The sequence below is a fragment of the Panthera leo genome, chromosome D3, assembly GCF_018350215.1.
Source record: "Panthera leo isolate Ple1 chromosome D3, P.leo_Ple1_pat1.1, whole genome shotgun sequence".
Lineage (NCBI taxonomy): Eukaryota > Metazoa > Chordata > Mammalia > Carnivora > Felidae > Panthera > Panthera leo.
Window position 1 is genome coordinate 30,049,265 of NC_056690.1, and position 16,141 is coordinate 30,065,405.

The window sequence follows — 16,141 nt, forward strand, 5'->3', positions numbered from 1 at the left end:
CCAGAGAAGTTCTATGGACACTTAGAAATGTTGACACCACAGTACAGTAAGATGACAGCAATGACCTATGCATTCATTACGTGGAAATATAAAAAATAACACTTGGGCCAAAAGGAGATTCCTAATAACAAAAAATAGCACATGTCAAAGTGACAGAGGACAGAAAAAGCTCTGAGAAAAAAGTTGTAGACCAAAGTAACTACTTTTACTAGAAACATTAAAAATACAATTAACTGTATCTAAATAATTAATCTTAGAAATGTGAAGTATTAAGTCAAAAAAGAGAGAGAGAGAGAGAGATGGAATACATACAGTTGGACAAAACAATTCGATTAGTAAACAAAACCAAGAGTTGGAGCTTTACAACACTCAACGTCTGTCATAAGAAGAAAAAAAGTAAGACAACCAAACAAAAATGACAACTAAATTCAAGGGCGATTAAAATATTACCAGGATGTTCTATTACACTGTTCAAGAACCTAAATAAAATGAAGGATTTGAAAACACATAAAACAGTGAAGAAATGTGAAAAGAAAGGACTAGGTTCTGCTCACGCTTTGAAAAGTACCTGGTCTTACCATAGTTCTGTGAGGACCCGTCAACTATTCAGAAAGGGGGTCTCATTCCCCACGTTCCATAAATTGTTGAAAGGAGGGAGGAGAGGGTGGGGGGAGGAGGAGGAGAAAGTGCATATTCCAAAATGCAAGAACCGCATAAAACAGTGGAGAGAAACTGGGAGTGGAGAGAGCGTCTGGGCGGGTGGCCAGGAACTCCCTGTGGTTTGTTCAGAAGGGGCAAACCAGGTTGGCTGAAATGGGGGCTTATGTGCAGAAAAGCCCCTGCAGGTTGGTTTTAAGGAGAGTGGTGACATGTGCAAAGAGATGCTTTAAGAAAATCGATTTGGCTGGGGTGTGCAGAGGCACACGGAAAGAGACAGCAAAGGTAGGACCCAGATGATTGCTCAATAAGGAGAGGCCGAGGCCGGGCCCAGGCAAGGCCAAATAGGGATGGCCAAGGAGGTAGATCTAGGGGAGGGGTCTGCTGTCCCACCCACACTGAACAGGCATCTTGATTCTCTCTGCACTCATGGTAAATGACTGAAGACCCTCAGCACAGGCCACCTGCAGGAGACAGCCAGGGGCCACCCAGTCAAGCTAGTGGTACAGCAGGTTCTAGGTGACCTAACCAACTGGCGGTGCTATGTTTCACACACTCCTTCAAGAAGAGCTGGATGGGAGCAACTGCTGTTCTCCAGGCTGGGACTCCCACTGTGATCCCCCAGCTGGAGACCAGTCCTCTGAAAATTCCTAGCCTGCCAAGTCCCACTTACTAACAACTATGACTTGCTCATTTTTATTCATCAAAACTATACATAACTGCCAAGCCAACCCCTTGATTAGCTGAAATAGCCAGCATTACCATGATGGGGTTATGGGATTCCAGCCATCAACTTTTGGAAAACTTCAAAATAGCTCAGACTGCCTCTGAGGAGCCTGGGGGAAAGTAGCACCAAAGAGATCCCAGTGGCCAAATGAAGGCCTGAGCACCTGGGACACTTACCAACTAGCCAGACATAGCACTGCCTGAGCCCATCCATTCCTGGGGGCTGGGAGGCATGGGGACTGAGACAGAACTGCCACCTTCAAGCTCTGCTCACGGCAAGCAGACCTGACATTTGGGTGATGCTAGGGTTGCACGGATGCCCAGCAGAGGGCTCACACCCTGGCCGGAATGCCCTAATCACTTGGGGAGCTTTAAAAACACACCCCTGTCTGAGCCCCTCCTCTGGGGATACCGACTGAGTTGGTCTTAACAGGACACAGGCGATGGTACTTTTGGAACAATACCCAGGGAGAGGACAGCCCAAAGCATGGGACACAGGCCACACAGACCATGCTGCTGCTAGGGGGAGGTTCAGGATGGCATCTGGGAAGGGTCCCTGTCTGGGACAAGGCCCAGGGTGCAGGCTGGAGGGAGTGAAGGAAAGCCTAAGCTCTGGTTTAATGGGAGGGCCTGCTGTGAGAGCGGCCACCTGGAAAACAGACAGGGTTGCCTTTCAGATCTCTGAGTGGGACAAGGGTCACACTGGGTCTCCACCCACCTTCAACTGCCAGTCACCAAAGCACTTTCATGGGTGGTTTCATGGCGAACAGGAGCCTTGGACCCTCAGAGGTACGTGGCCAGGTCCCACCATCCACATCTCACAGATAGGGAAACCGAGCCTTGGAGCCTCCTCAAGGCCACTGGAATAGGAGGGGCAGAACTGGGACCTCTGAATAGCCCTGCTTCCTATGTCCCCCGGCACTGGAAGCCAGACCAGACACGGGCCCTGCTGACAACCAAGGCATACCATGGTCTTGGGGGCCCTGGGTCTTGTAGAGGGGTTATCACTGGAGGGCACTAACTCCTTGTGCCAGGCTGAGTCCGAGGCAGTGTCAAACATCCTCTGGCCCATGGAATGAAACCTCAACCCTCTTGTGAAAGAGCCACCTGCCAAAGACCAACCTCACTCTAATCCAGAACAGAGATTAAAACACCACACCAGGGGCTTGCCACCCTCTCCCTCAACCCCAGAACGAATCCTTCCAGACCCTCCCTTTCTTCTGTAGCCTGTTTCGGTTGTCCCCACCAATGCCCAAGCCAGGTGAAAGATTCCATTTTGCTGCTAATGTATCTACTTTTGGATTCATCTTCCTTCAGCTGATTTGGACTATAAGCAGAGTTCTGTCTTCTAAAAGTGCCAAACTGCAACCTGATGTTAAAAGAGTTCACCTGACATTCTTGTGTGTTTAACTCAACTTTCTCCCTCTGGCGTTCATTCTTCTGAATTTTGGCAAAGGTGAAGAGACGGCAAAATTCAGTCTCCTGGGCTTGGGAGTCAAACATGAACAATTGAAGGCCAGCTCTCTTTTTTGGGCAGGCCTCCATTTTAGCAGCTTTCCTGTTAGTTTACCCTCCCTTCCACTCCGCAAACCTGCTGAGTGTGGGGCACCCAGCTGGCCAAGAGGGGGCCTTGCTGCTAGTGTGGATGGCCAGGAGCACCTAGTTTGACACATTTCTTTTTGGCCCTGGGATCAGGGGGTGGGTGGGGTCTCAGAGACAAAGCTATGGGGTGTGGGCTCCATCTGGGAAAGGGTTTCGAGCTTTGGTGTGAGCTCTTCTTTCTAGAGCTTCTCCCCAGCATGGATTTTCTGGTGCCGAATAAGGTGTGAGCTTCCCCTGAAGGACTTGCCGCATTTGTTACACTCATAGGGCTTCTCTCTGGTGTGGGTTTTATAATGTTCGATCAGGGCTGACCTGTGCCGGAAGGCCTTGCCGCACTCGTTGCATGTGTAGGGTTTCTTCCCTGTGTGGATTCTCTGGTGCTGAATCAGTGCCGAGCTGTGGCAGAAGGCCTTCCCACACTGGCCGCACTCATAGGGCTTCTCCCCGGTGTGGATGCGCTGGTGCTCGATGAGGGATGAGCTCTGGCTGAAGGCCTTACCACACTTATGGCATTTGTAGGGTTTCTCGCCAGTGTGCGTCTTCCGATGCTCAATGAGGTTGGAGCTCTGGCTGAAGGCCTTCCCACACTCTTCACATTTGTAAGGTTTCTTCCCCGTGTGAATCCGCTGGTGCCGAATCAGGTGGGACCTGTGACAGAAGGCTTTCCCGCAGAGCTCACACTCGTGAGGCTTCTTCAGGGTGTGGATTTTGCGGTGCTGGCTCAGGCCGGAACTCTGGTTGAAGGATTTCCCGCATTCCTTACACTGATAAGGTTTCTCACCCGTGTGAATGCGCTCGTGTTTTCGGAGACTTGAGCTCCGGCTGAAATCTTTCCCACATTCCCTACACTCGTATGGTCTCTTCCCAGTGTGGGTTTTCTGGTGTTGCGTGAGGGCTGAACTCTGGCGAAAGGCTTTTCCGCATTCCCGGCATTCATAGGGCTTCTCCCCCGTGTGGATTATCTGATGTCTGAGAAGGTGCGAGCTCTGGCTGAAGGCCTTCCCGCACTCACAACACTCGTAGGGTTTCTCCCCGGTGTGAATCACCAGGTGCCGGAGAAGGTGGGAGCTCTGGCTGAAGGCCTTCCCACATTCCCGACACGCGTAGGGTTTTGCTGGCGGCGCAGTTCTGTGAGGTTCATTAGGTCCTGCATGCACCCTGCTCACCTGTTCACAGTCACGTCTACTGGGTTCTTCTCCACTGTGGATTATCTGACACATACTAAGGTCTGATTTCTGGAGGAAGGTTTGGCCGAAAAGGTCATCGTCCTGGGGTCTGTGTACCAGGGGGGTACTCTGATGCTGAACAGGGCTTGAGCACAGACTAAAATTGCCCTCATAATCGTCATGTTCCTCGTCCTTCTCCCCAAGAGGGATCTCCTTATAAATAACAGCCATTTGCTCTAAGCCTCTTTCCTGAAGAAAAGGGTCCCCCAGGTCCTCCTCTGGGAAAAGTTCTTGCTGCATCTCTAATCCGTCCTCAAACACAAAGGTCTCACCAAGCTTGGCTGCTGGGGGAACCTCCATTGGGAATCTAGTATCACCCCCAATGACTATATTTCTTAAAAGATGGTCTTCTTAAGGACACGCTTACTGTTCTCGTCACCTGGGAAGAAACCAAGGGACACTGTCAAGTCTGCAAATCTGAAAAGAAACCAAGGGACATTGTCAAGTCTGCAAATCAAGTACCTAGTAAGTGCCTCCTTCTTGTGTCATACTCTATCGTGGACATAACAAAATAAGCAGAAGATACAATTTTGCCCTTGAGATGATCCCCACTGAATTAGCAAACAGTTTGATTTATCAGAAACAACTACAGGGGTGCCTGAGTGGCTCAGTTGTTGAGCGTCCAACTTCGGCTCAGATCATGACCTCACAGTTTGTGAGTTAGAGCCCCGCATCGGGCTTGCTGTTGTCAGCATAGAGCCCACTTTGGGTCCTCTGTCCCTGTCTCTCTCTCTCTCTGCCCCTCCCCCACTCACAATCTCTCTCTCTCTCTCTCTCTCTCTCTCTCTCAAAAAAAAAATACAAAATTTAAAAAAACTACAAAAAAGACAGAATCAAGTGCCACACTGTAGTGTCTAGAATCAAAAGGCTGAGGTTGTTCTGAAAGGTGGACTAGAATAGGAAGTAGAGCCATTGTGGAAAAGGGGCAAGATTCTAGCTACTGGAGGATGTTGGGGGTAGGGGATTCTGAGGAAGGGCACAGACTTCCCTCCTACACTAGGTTGGCTGCACCCCCTCCAGCTAGGAGCCTAAGCCACAACACTGGGAGTCAGCCTAGACTTCTCTCTCTCTCACCCCATATGTCTAGTCTGTCCATTTCCTGAAGCTTTATTAAGAGGTCTCTGCCTGTCTGTCAGGTCACAGCTCAGGCCTCAATGCAACTCCCCAGGAGTATTTCATTACTGACCACCTACCTCCAGCTTCTACTCCCTCTCTCTGGTAGTTCTCTACACTGACACCAGTGTCAAATCCCCAAACACAGGCCTGATCGTCCGTCTTGGGATCTTATAGCAGGTCAAATCCTTCACAAAGCCCTTCACACCTGGCCCTTCCAGCACCATCTGTAGCCTCTCCTTCCACATACTCCTAGTTGCTGTTTTCTCCTCCTCCTCTTCTTTTTTTTTTAAATGTTTATTTATCTTTGAGAGACACAGAGAGAGAAACAGAGCGTGAGCGGGGAGGAACAGAGAGAGAGGGAGACACAGAATCTGAAACAGGCTCCAGGCTCTGAGCTGTCAGCACAGAGCCTGATGTGGGGCTCGAACTCATGAGCCGCGAGAACATGACCTGAGCCAAAGTCAGACACTCAACCAACTGAGCCACCCAGGCGCCTGCTGCTTCCTCCTCCTAACTGATCCTGCTCCCTTCTCACACTGCCACTGGCTCATCTTCCCAGACTCAGTCCAAATGTCTTTACTCACCCTACAACTCTCACAATCTCAGCACATCCCCTGAGTGGCCCATGGAACTCAGTGCACGTCTCTCACAACACCCATGGCTGTGGATGGCAAACATCTGCCATCAGGACTCTCGCCACCACTGCCTGAGAGCTCCCTGAGGGCAAGGTACTGTGCTCTTTCATTTTGGAATCGCCAGCGCTCCCAGCACAACAGGACAAGCTCCACACACATTTGTTGAATAAATACATGACTGAATGGAGGGAAAGCCATCTGTTTTTGTGCTAGAACTGATGGTCACACTTTTTGGGGGAAGGGAGCAAAGAATTCTTTATTTAAATAAATTGTATGGGAGATACCAATAAAGAAAGAAAAACAATGATTCCAATCAACAGGGGTTGTTTCCATAGGGACTGCCCATTCGTCCCCCCCCACCATCCCACTATGGTGGCCTCTGAGGGAACCCCTCAGGATCCCCTTCCGAAATTGCTGTGCAAGCTGAAGGGAAACTCCCCAGGTACCAGGATAATAACAGCTCATGTTTACTGAGTATCTACTATGTGCTAGGCACCACTAGATCTTCTACAGGCACATTTGCATTTAACCCTCACCAACTCTATACCCAGGTATTATTAACGGTACACTGAAGCATGGAGAATGAGCTGCTCAAAGGACATGCCATGCTAAATTAATCAGCATAGTCACGATGGAACTCATTTCTATTTGGAAACTTTTGTTTTGTTTTGTTTTAAATGAATTTCCAGGGGGTAAAAAAGCCCCGTGTAAAAAGAAGCATAGAACTGAAGGATTCTCAAAAATTCTTTGACCACTTAACTCTCCTCCCCCTCCTCTTCAGGAACCATAATCTCCAATCCTTCAGGCTCTCTAAATCCACCTCATCAGGTCTAACAACCCAACAATTTCACCCAGGTTCTCCTCTTTTAGTCCACCCTTCCCTGTCTAGCTTAGACTTTATCGTGGATCTAACAACTATGGACTCTGACCAGCATCACGTTCCTCACCTCCTTGCCCTGCTGTAACCAGTTGCCAACTACCAACCTCCTCCGTCAATTCCTCCTAAGATGTTAAATGTTGCCAAAGAAAATCATACCACTGTGTACTGCACTGAGACAGATTTCAAGTTTCCAGTTTCAGCAGGGTCTTCAGCTGTCGCATCCAATGACCTCCTTATGGCCAATCCCTCTCTTCTCAGACTTCACTTTCCCACCCCTTTTGGCAATGCTCACCAATAGCTCCCTTCTCAAAACCCTTCATTTCAGAAGTTGCAAACTGGCAGCCTAGGGATCCTGCCACAGCCGCTTTTGCTTGGCTCGCAAAGAGTTGAACTTTTCCTTTTTGTTTGACTTAGCTGCCAATACTGAAAACTCAGTAAGTTTCAGGCTTTCTCTTGAAAACCTGGGAGATGTGGTAATACAGGTCCACCCCTTCATTAAACCCACCTTGCCTACTACCTGAACACCTCAAGGTTTTGAACTACCCACCCACTCCCACCCCCTGCTTTATTCCCTTCGTTTCTGAAAGTTTTCCCCCTAGTTTTAATGCTTTCTGGTTATTTTTTTCTTGGGTATCTGTGATTGCAACTCTTCCTCCACCCACCTGTTAAATCCTGGTGTTTCTAAAGTTCCCTCCTTAGGGGTTTTCCATTCCCATTACGGACCACCTATACGCTGACGTTCCCACTCTGTTTAGAAAGTTGGCAATCCTTTAACTGTCCTCAACAATGTTTTAAATATTTTGGGGCCGAAGATCCAAAGGTCTGGGACCCCATCATCCCACCTCTCCCGGGGTCTTCTTCGGCTCCTCCTGCATCTGTCACCCTATGCTTCAGGGAGCCCCCAGGGCCTGGGCACTGGGGATACCCTCGGACCGGTCAGGGTTTCCTGGATGGAGGCCCTCGAGCGGCCGCGGACACGCACACGCCACGCAAGCGGCGACGCTGGAGCCCCTACATGCTTCCCGCCGATGGGGGACGCCCACACTCGGGGCCACCGGAGGGGCAGGCGGTCACGCTGGCTGACGCCGAACCACTCACCTAGGTCGGGGCGGGGCCGCTCACCTGGGCCGGGGCGGGGCCGCGGGCGGGCGGGGCGGGGCCGCACCTGAGCTGCTCCAACCCGCGGCCGACCCGGCCTCGCTCCTTGGCGGCTGCTGACGCGTAGCCCGCGGCGGCCCGAGAGCCCGGAGCCCCGCCCCCACCCGCGGGCACTTCCGGGACCGCTCTAGGCCGCGCGGAGGTCCTCGCGTCTCGGTGGTCCCGCCGCGCCGGTAGTCCTCCGCTTAGCCGCTCTGGCTCGGGGCACAAAGTCTGGGAATGGTCCCGGGTCCGTTCTCAAAGCGCTTCCTGGTCGTGGGGGAAACAGCTGGGTAGGCGTTGGCGGGAGTGAAGAAGAGGAAACTGAGACCGGGAGGGGCAGGCCGGCCTAAAGCCACAGGCCGAGGGCTGAGTTCCGGCTGCACTTGCCCTGGGGGTGGGGGCAAGCCAGAGGACACTGGGGCGGCTGGGGTTTTCGGGAGAAGGAAAGGTGTTCCCAAAGCTGTGGAGCCCGTCACCCCGCACAGGCCCAGGGGGCCTGTTTGATTCACCCTCCCTAAGTAGCCTTGGTCTTGATTGCCCAGCCGGTACCAATAGAGACTGAGATATGGAGAAGTGGCCCAGTGAGGACCCAGGAGGCTGGCAGGGTGGGCGGGACTCTCTCTGTTCCCTGGAGACCCCCAACTCCAGTACATCTGAGGGATGAATGACCTCCGGACATAAGGCGCCTGTTGGGGGAACCAGGATGGAAGAGGAGTATGTGCCTGAACCCCACCCGCCCAACCCATACCCAGACGCTCAGCTCTGCTTCTGGTAAGAATTGCCCCTCTACCCAGTGCTCCCTGTTGGGCTCAGTTGCTCAGGTAAGGCCTTCCCTGCCTGTGGGAGAGCCTGGAGTGGGGAGAGGGGCATAGCCCCTATCACTGGAGACCAGTGGAACACATGTTCCTGACAGGAGAGATGCTGCCCACCTGTGTTCAGTACCTTCTGACCTGGTCCACAGGTGCCTCTGAGTCCCCCCCCCCCCCCCCCCCCCCCCCCACACACACACCCCTGCCTCCCTGCCCGGTCAGGGAGTAGGCAGGAGCTCCCCTCCGCCCTCCAAGCTAACAGCCTGGGCTCCATGAGAACCCAGTCCAGTCACCCCTTGAGCGTTGGACCACAACCTGCCATGCGGAACTAGGAGCAGCAAGGGCTGGTTCCTTTTTCTCTTTCTCCAGTTCCTCAGGTAACAGGAAGCCCAGGCCACCAGTCTGAGTCCCCTGGGGGCCAGTGGAGGGGCTGGGCCCGCCTCAAGGGTCTCAGGTGCTTCCTCTTCTGTAACAATCCCCTGTATCCCTACCCCCACACTCCCAGTCACTCTTTCAGCAGGGATCTCATGGTTCTCAGAATAGTTAATTGTTCACGTTTAATATTACTAACCCATCTTACAGAGGAGGAAAATCAAGATTCAGAGAAAGTTAGGGGCCTAAGGTCAGGGTGCAGATGTGAGAGGCAGTCAAGAGGTGCTCATCCCACAGTCTACTCCTAGGATATGTAACCCACAGAGCAGTAATAATCTGCATCATCCTCAGGCTGCACAGGGCTGATGGTCAGAATGCAGGCGTTGTGGGCGGCGTCCGTGGCTGCTGAGAAGCGGTCAGGGATGTCAGGGGGCCGGTGGTAGTCCTCCTCTGAGCGGTAGTAGAGGAGGTGTCGGGGGGCACTGCCTGCCCGTTGCTGATACCAAGACACGCCGTACTCCCCAATGATGGCATGGCGGGGGCTGAGAATGCAGGAGAGTTGGGCCACTTGACCTGGGAAGACAAGCAGTGCATCCGGCTGGGCCAAGCCTGGTTGAAAGACAGAGAGAGAGAGACACCCATGGGCCCAGGCCTGACATGGGCTCCTTTTTTTCCTGCCCCAACCTGGTGAAGGCTCCATGGAGACTGACTCCCAAAAGGCCCATAGCCCAGTGCCATGGATTCGAGGTTGGATGGGGCACAGAGTTGGTGACTGTTAAATCCCCCTTGGTGGTATGTTCCCAAGGATCTGTGTTCAGTTGAGCGCCTAGAGTTCAGAGGGTGGGACTGGTGGCCTCTGGGTCCTTCTGCTGCCCACCCCCATTCCTTGCCCTGCAGACCCCTACCCCTCAGTCACACTGGCTCTTCCAAACCCTGGCTATGGATTAACCACCACCAGGAAGCCTCCTGGGCTGTCTCACCCATCGACTCAACCTCAGACAACTGGCTGCTGGGAATCTTCTCAAGGATAGGTTGTCCCTGAGGTCCTGTAGGGTAGCTTCCCCTGTGAAAAACTAAAAAGACCCCAAAGACTCCGAATCCAAAGGGATCCTAACAATCTCGTCATTCACAAATGGGGAAACTGAGGCCCATACAGATATGTGACTTGCCCCAGGTCTAGGGCAGAGCCATCTATAGCCAGTTCTCCCCTCCACCTTAATGCCTTTTCTAGAACCCTCCCACTGCCCACATTGATTTGTTTCCTTGCAGGGGCCTTCTGGAGCCAGTTCCACCCCACCCCACCCCAGGTGAGCCAGGCCTAGGGAGAGCTCACCTGACAGGAGGGCCCCAGTCAGAAGAAGGGCCAGATGCCAGCAGGCCATGGCCAGAGGCAAGGAGGCAGACAGGAGTTGTTCTGTTGGGAGTGTTCCAGGTGCTTCAGAGCACAGGCAGGGGAAGCCCCTGGACCATGACAAGGCATGCAAATCAGTCCATTAACTGGGGGTGGGGACTTGGGGGTATAGTAGCTGGAGCCCAACAGCTGGCCCTATCTTCCCAGATGTCTTTGGGGTCCTGGCCCACAGGGACTTCCGAGGAGCCTGGAAATCTACACATACACCCGTATGTGTGTTATAGCAGGTAGATCCTTTTTTATTGAGGTGTAACTCACATGAGGTAAAGTTCACAGATTTTAAGTGTATGGCTTGATGACTATACCATTCTCCTGTTATTAGACATTTGGGTGCTTTCCAGTCTTTAGCTATTACAACTAAAACCGCTGTGAACATCCCTGTCAATGTCTTTGGTGCACCTGTGCTCTCATTTCTTCTGGTAGACACCTGGGGCTGGAGTTGCCTGGTGATAGGGAACATGTACATTTCGCTTTAGTAGATTACATAAGTGTTCCCCACATGGTTGTACCAATCTGCACTGCCACCAGCAGGTAGGGGAGTTCCAGGGACATCCTTGCCAGCACTTGACATGGTCAGTCCCTTTAATTTGCCAGACAGAGGGGAGCTGACTTCCCAAGTTGGTATTCAAACTTGAATCTCAGAACCTCCTCGTCTTCATGAATTCAGGCAAGTTCCTTGCCCTCTCTGTGGCTCAGTTTCCTCATTAGGAAAATGAAGATGAGCATAGTGCGAGCCCAAAGGTTGGGAAGAAGCAGACGGGATTTATTTGCCGAGTGCTGGGGACAGTGCATCTATTAATCATGCCTTGCATTTTCTGTGTTCTGATGCTTTGACATTTGGGGCCTTGCTGACCTTGGAGGGACTCACTGACCCTCTCAGAGCTAGCCAGTTCCTGAAATAATGCAGGCACTTATCAGATGCAAACCAATCCAGAGCCCACACCCGCAACCACCTCCTCTATGGCTCTCATACCGTGGGGCAATATCATCCTGCCTTAGTCACCCAGGGCCAGGTACCTGACATCCAGGGAAAGTCTCTATGCCCGAAGAGCCCTGAAATTATTCAAACTAGCCAATCTGGAGCCTGCTTACCCTTCCTCCTCTGTTCTTAGCCTCAGAAACCACCAGTAAAGACTCCCCCTCTCCCTCTGCCTGCTGACTTACTGGGTGTTTCCCCATGTGTTCCCCTCTGGTGCGGCATGCCCCCTCCTTTAGAGATCTGCAGGGAACAAACTATCTTCTCAATGGCAACCTCCTGGTCTGCTGGCCTTGCCATACCTAAATAATAAAAGTAATTAGAACAGTGCACTCTTATTAACTCAAAGACTAGAGAGTTCCCTTGGGGGAACTTTACCTCCAATGGGTCCCATCCCATTCCTAACAACTCCTCAGGGCATCTCTAAGACACTCAACATCTGATTCCTCCTTGGTCGCACTGAAGATGAACTCTTGGGACAACCATGATGATGGTTGGAGCTGAGGCTCCCGGGCTTGGAGTGGCCATTCTTCTGGAATCTGGTTGCAGCCACTCCTGAGCTGTGTTCTGCAGGACACAAGTCCCAGAGATAGTGCTGTCCCGAGAAGAAAGTGTCCTGTGTTTAAATAGTTTCGGGGGAAACACTACCTGTTTCTACAGTACTGAATGTGTACTTTCTGCATGCTGAGACCAAGGTAATATGTTTTAAAGGGTGCCTGGCTGGCTCAGTTGGTAGAACATGCAACTCTTGACCTCAGGGTTGTGACTTCAAGCCCTGCATTGGGCGTGGAGCCTACTAAATAAACAAAGTGTTACCACATTTAATCCTCACAAGGACTTTGCTGAGTCATGTTCTTAACCCCCTTTCTAGAGGTGGAAGCACTGAGCTGAGTGCTGAAACAGAGGCAGAGTGTGGTGCTGGGGGAGCCGCATGGAGGATCCAGTCCTCCTCTTGCCTCAGTGGCCCAGAGGGCAGGACAAACAGCCTAATCACTGTGAGGGAAGGGGGGAGAAGGCATTTCTAAAACCTTGGGGAAAAGGGAGCTGGCACAGGATGGGAGCCTGCTCCAGACACCTACCTGGCATCCTGGCTGAAGGGGTCTGGTAGAGGCTCATGGAGAAAGGGCAGGAGACAGAAACGAAGAGGTAGAGACACAGGGAAAGGCGCTAGGGGGAAGAAGGAAAGAAGATGACAGAGAAAATGAGAGAAAAAGTTAAAGGATGGGCACGGATTGGTGCAGAAACACAAAAACCTATCTGCACAAAAATGTCTGTACTGGCTTTATTCCTAATGGCAAAAAACTGGAAACAATCCAAACAATAGGTGAGTGGATCAACAAACTGTGGCACATCTAGACAATGGGACCTTTCTCAGCAATAAGAAGGAATGAGCCATTGATACACACAACAACCTGAGTGAATCTCATGCTAAGCGAAAGAAGCCAGACTCAAAAGGCTCCATGCTCTATGATTTGTTGTATACAATTCTGGAAAAGGCAGGGGCAGAACACAGAGCAGTGGCTGCCAGGGGCCGGCATTGACTACAACGGGGCATAAAGGATTTTGGGGGTGAGGGAAATGATCTGCCTCCCCAGTGTGGTGGTGGCTCTATGCGATTTGTCAGATTTTTGTCACTTTAAGTGAATTTTACTGTAAATCGTATCTCAATAAACTTGATGGAACAAGGAGAGAAGGAAAGAGAGAGGAGGCTGAAGGTGTGGAGGAAAGCAGAGAGGGAAAGGAGAGCAAAGACAGTGAGCACAGGGAAGAGGGCCTTGAGAAGGTAGGGGAGAGCAAGGTTGGTGAGGATGCCATGCTTTGGCCATGGCCGCAGCTCATAGTTGGGAGTTTTCCCAGGGACAGGGTCCTCTCCCACTTTCAGCCTGCGAGCTCTGTCTGTACTGGTGGGGAGATGTGGTCTTGGGCCATCCCTGGACTACAAGGCTTGAGCCCGCACTCTAGCCCTGCCTTAGGGAGTGCCCATACTCCAGCCCCAGATCCTGTTACCAGGATACTGTGGGGAAGGCATTTGCTGCCTAGACGACTTGGCAGCTCCCACCGCCATGGAGACCAGATTGGAAGCTGGGAGGGCCTCAGTCTGCTTTCCGGCTGCTCTGACCCAGAAAGCTGCTCTGACCCAGCAAGCGGGAGGAAGAGGAGGCCAGGCGTCCTGAACTAGCTGCAGGGACCCCTCTAGGCTGGTGGAGCCCAGCTCCAAGGGTGGCCAAGCAAGAACCTAAGCCTGGATCCACCCACCCATTCCCAAACACGTATGCATGTTTCCTGGCAGGGCCCCACCCAGAATAGATCTCAGCCCCAGATCCTTCCTTAGTCAGGAAGTCGCAGGTTAGGGGATCGAAGCCCACACATCTGTCTACTCTCCCCTGCAGAGGCATGTTTATCACAGTGATGTTTGGAGGTAAGCAGGATCCCCTGTCCTGAGACAGGTAGGGGGAGAGTACATTCAGAGGCTTGCTTTCCTCCGCCCTAGGGGAGGGTGGGGAGGCAGTGTGAGGAAGGGAGGTGCACTTGGGTAAGGGGATGGGGGGTTTAGGGAAACAGCTCTATGAGAAGACAGAGCAAATGCTTGGAGTCCCTTGAGGGGAAACGCCGGTGGCTGGATTGTGGGAAATTCCAGTGGGCTCCTCTAGGAGAACACCCACCACAACACCACAGGGCATGTTGTTAAATTACACAGTCTCTAATTCAGTCAGTTGTCTTCAAGCTTCAGGGCACATTAGGCACCTAAAGCTCTAGCCACAGTTAAAGATTTCCAGACTTCTGGTGGCAGGTGGGGCTGGGGTAGGAGAATGGGGGGATCTGGTGCTGGAGAGAAGTCCGGTGTAGAGGCGGCGCTGGAGTGGGAGGGGGGCACCCAATGCAGGAGGCATGAGCTATGTGCCCTGGTCACTGACATCTCAGAAGATGGGTGGAGGAGGGTACAGTCTTAATCTTGGAGACCTGTTCCCTCCTCGGGTTACAGAAGAGATGAAAGCAAGACAGATGGTCCCAACTGGGAGAAACAGAGGGTCCCATTCACTCACCTCTGCCCTGTCCCTACAGCTGGCTGCTGGGAGCTGGTGAACACTTGGTGCAGCCTGGTGATACTCACTGCCCACTTGAGGCAGAGGGGGCAGGTGCCCCCAGATGGTGAGGGGGCATGGAGGGGTGCTGGGGAGAAGGGGCCAAGAGTCCCCAGGCAGAGGTACCAGCCCCTGCCTTGCCTTCCTCCCTGCCCTCCCAGCGACCATTGCCCTCCTGGCTGAGGATGGGCACCTGGTGAGCCTGGATGAAGGGGCTTCCCAGGCCCCTTCCATGGGCAGCCCCCTGCTGCAGGAGCGTGGGACCTATGTCCTTGTGCAGATCATCAGTAAGTGGGGCCCAAGATTTCCCCTTGGAGTTATGTTGGGATGTGAGAGGGGGACAGCAGTCCAAGACCACCCAAGGCCCGGGCCAGCCCCCCACTTTGGCCAGGACCTAGCCTTGACCCTTCCCATCCAATGCCTTGTTGACCCCAGCCAGGGCCAGCAAATAGGTCGAGTGAGAGGTGAAGGTGGGAACCACCAGGCCAGTCAGGAATCAGTCTTACTCCCTCCACAGAGGGGGATGATGGGGCCCCCACCCGCTATGAGTCCCTACTGGAGAACCTGGATGACCAGTGTCCAGAGCTGGCAGGTGAGTCTCACACTACAGCCCCAGGGGGAGGGTGCGCCTTCTCCCCACCTCCCATAGGTAGGGCTTCTTGGGCCTTCCAGAGGAGCTTCGCTGCCTGTCAGGCCTACAACCCACAAGTGATGGCCGGAGGAGGCGCACGAGCACTCGGCGTGACCACCAGGAGCAAGGCCCCCTTTCAAAGCCACGAAGGAAGGGCTCCCTGCCATCCAGGACCCGTTAGCTGGGGCCAGGAGCCAGGTAAGGAGGAGACACAGACACCTGGAGGAATGCTCACACCCAGAAGTCCCAGCGAACAGACTTATGTGTGCTGAGAGGTAGACTCCAAACCCTCCTCCCCCAGAAAACCCCACACGCAGAAGTACATACAAGCTAGAACACAGTGCACCAAGAGACATTCCCACCACTCCACTGGAATATAAACGCCCAAGGGCAGGAACATCCTCGGTGCCCCCAGAGATATCGAATAGGGCCTGGCACACAGTAGGTGCTCATCACAGAGCTGGTGAACTCAAGGAAGGCAGTAGCACAGAGCACATGATAGTGAGGTCTGCCCTGGGATCTAAGGGCCTGCTTCTCTGTTTCAGCAGTCCCTGTGACCTGGCACATCACAGCCAAGTGGCTGAGCTGGACTCAGATCCAAGGGGTTGGCCATGACCTCTGCCATGTGTGATCAGGCCCAAACAGATAGCAGCCCAGTGGCATTCTTCTTGCAGAATCTGGAATTACTGAGAAGCTGCCATCAGCAAGAGGGGCAAGGTCACAGACTGGACGTGAGGCCACCAAGGGGGGGCCCCTAAGATGTGGGTGCAGAGAAGGGGATCCAAAGGTGTGGGGGCAAGCAACCCTGACAGGGGGAGACAACAGGCTTATCCAGGGATTCCAGCACCTAGAGTCAGGTGCCCTTGGGGTCCCTGCT

At 52.9% G+C, this 16,141-nt stretch overlaps 3 protein-coding genes across 5 annotated transcripts; 1 reads left to right on the forward strand and 2 right to left on the reverse strand.

Moving 5' to 3' along the window:
* Positions 1-2,494: 2,494 nt before the first annotated feature.
* On the reverse strand, positions 2,495-7,979 carry ZNF70 (zinc finger protein 70). 3 transcript variants are annotated; one of them, XM_042911384.1, is made up of 2 exons: positions 7,941-7,979; positions 2,495-4,590 (listed from the first exon to the last, which is right to left on the reverse strand). In XM_042911384.1, the coding sequence occupies exon 2, from the start codon at positions 4,509-4,511 to the stop codon at positions 3,165-3,167; it is 1,347 nt and encodes a 448-aa protein (XP_042767318.1). In that variant the 5' UTR covers positions 4,512-4,590; positions 7,941-7,979; the 3' UTR covers positions 2,495-3,164. The 3 variants fall into 3 exon arrangements, with proteins under 3 accessions (XP_042767318.1, XP_042767316.1, XP_042767317.1); XM_042911382.1 differs by lacking the exon at positions 7,941-7,979 and adding an exon at positions 7,685-7,881; XM_042911383.1 differs by lacking the exon at positions 7,941-7,979 and adding an exon at positions 5,405-5,606.
* Positions 7,980-9,443: 1,464 nt separating this feature from the next.
* On the reverse strand, positions 9,444-10,566 carry VPREB3 (V-set pre-B cell surrogate light chain 3). The gene is made up of 2 exons (XM_042911396.1): positions 10,497-10,566; positions 9,444-9,772 (listed from the first exon to the last, which is right to left on the reverse strand). Exons 1-2 carry the CDS (start codon positions 10,543-10,545, stop codon positions 9,468-9,470), a joined length of 354 nt encoding a protein of 117 aa, XP_042767330.1. The 5' UTR covers positions 10,546-10,566; the 3' UTR covers positions 9,444-9,467.
* CD3H22orf15 (chromosome D3 C22orf15 homolog) lies at positions 10,000-16,046 on the forward strand. Its single transcript, XM_042911391.1, has 3 exons — positions 10,000-14,920; positions 15,151-15,225; positions 15,306-16,046. The coding sequence occupies exons 1-3, from the start codon at positions 14,698-14,700 to the stop codon at positions 15,443-15,445; spliced, it is 438 nt and encodes a 145-aa protein (XP_042767325.1). The 5' UTR covers positions 10,000-14,697; the 3' UTR covers positions 15,446-16,046.
* The last annotated feature ends 95 nt before the right edge of the window (positions 16,047-16,141 follow it).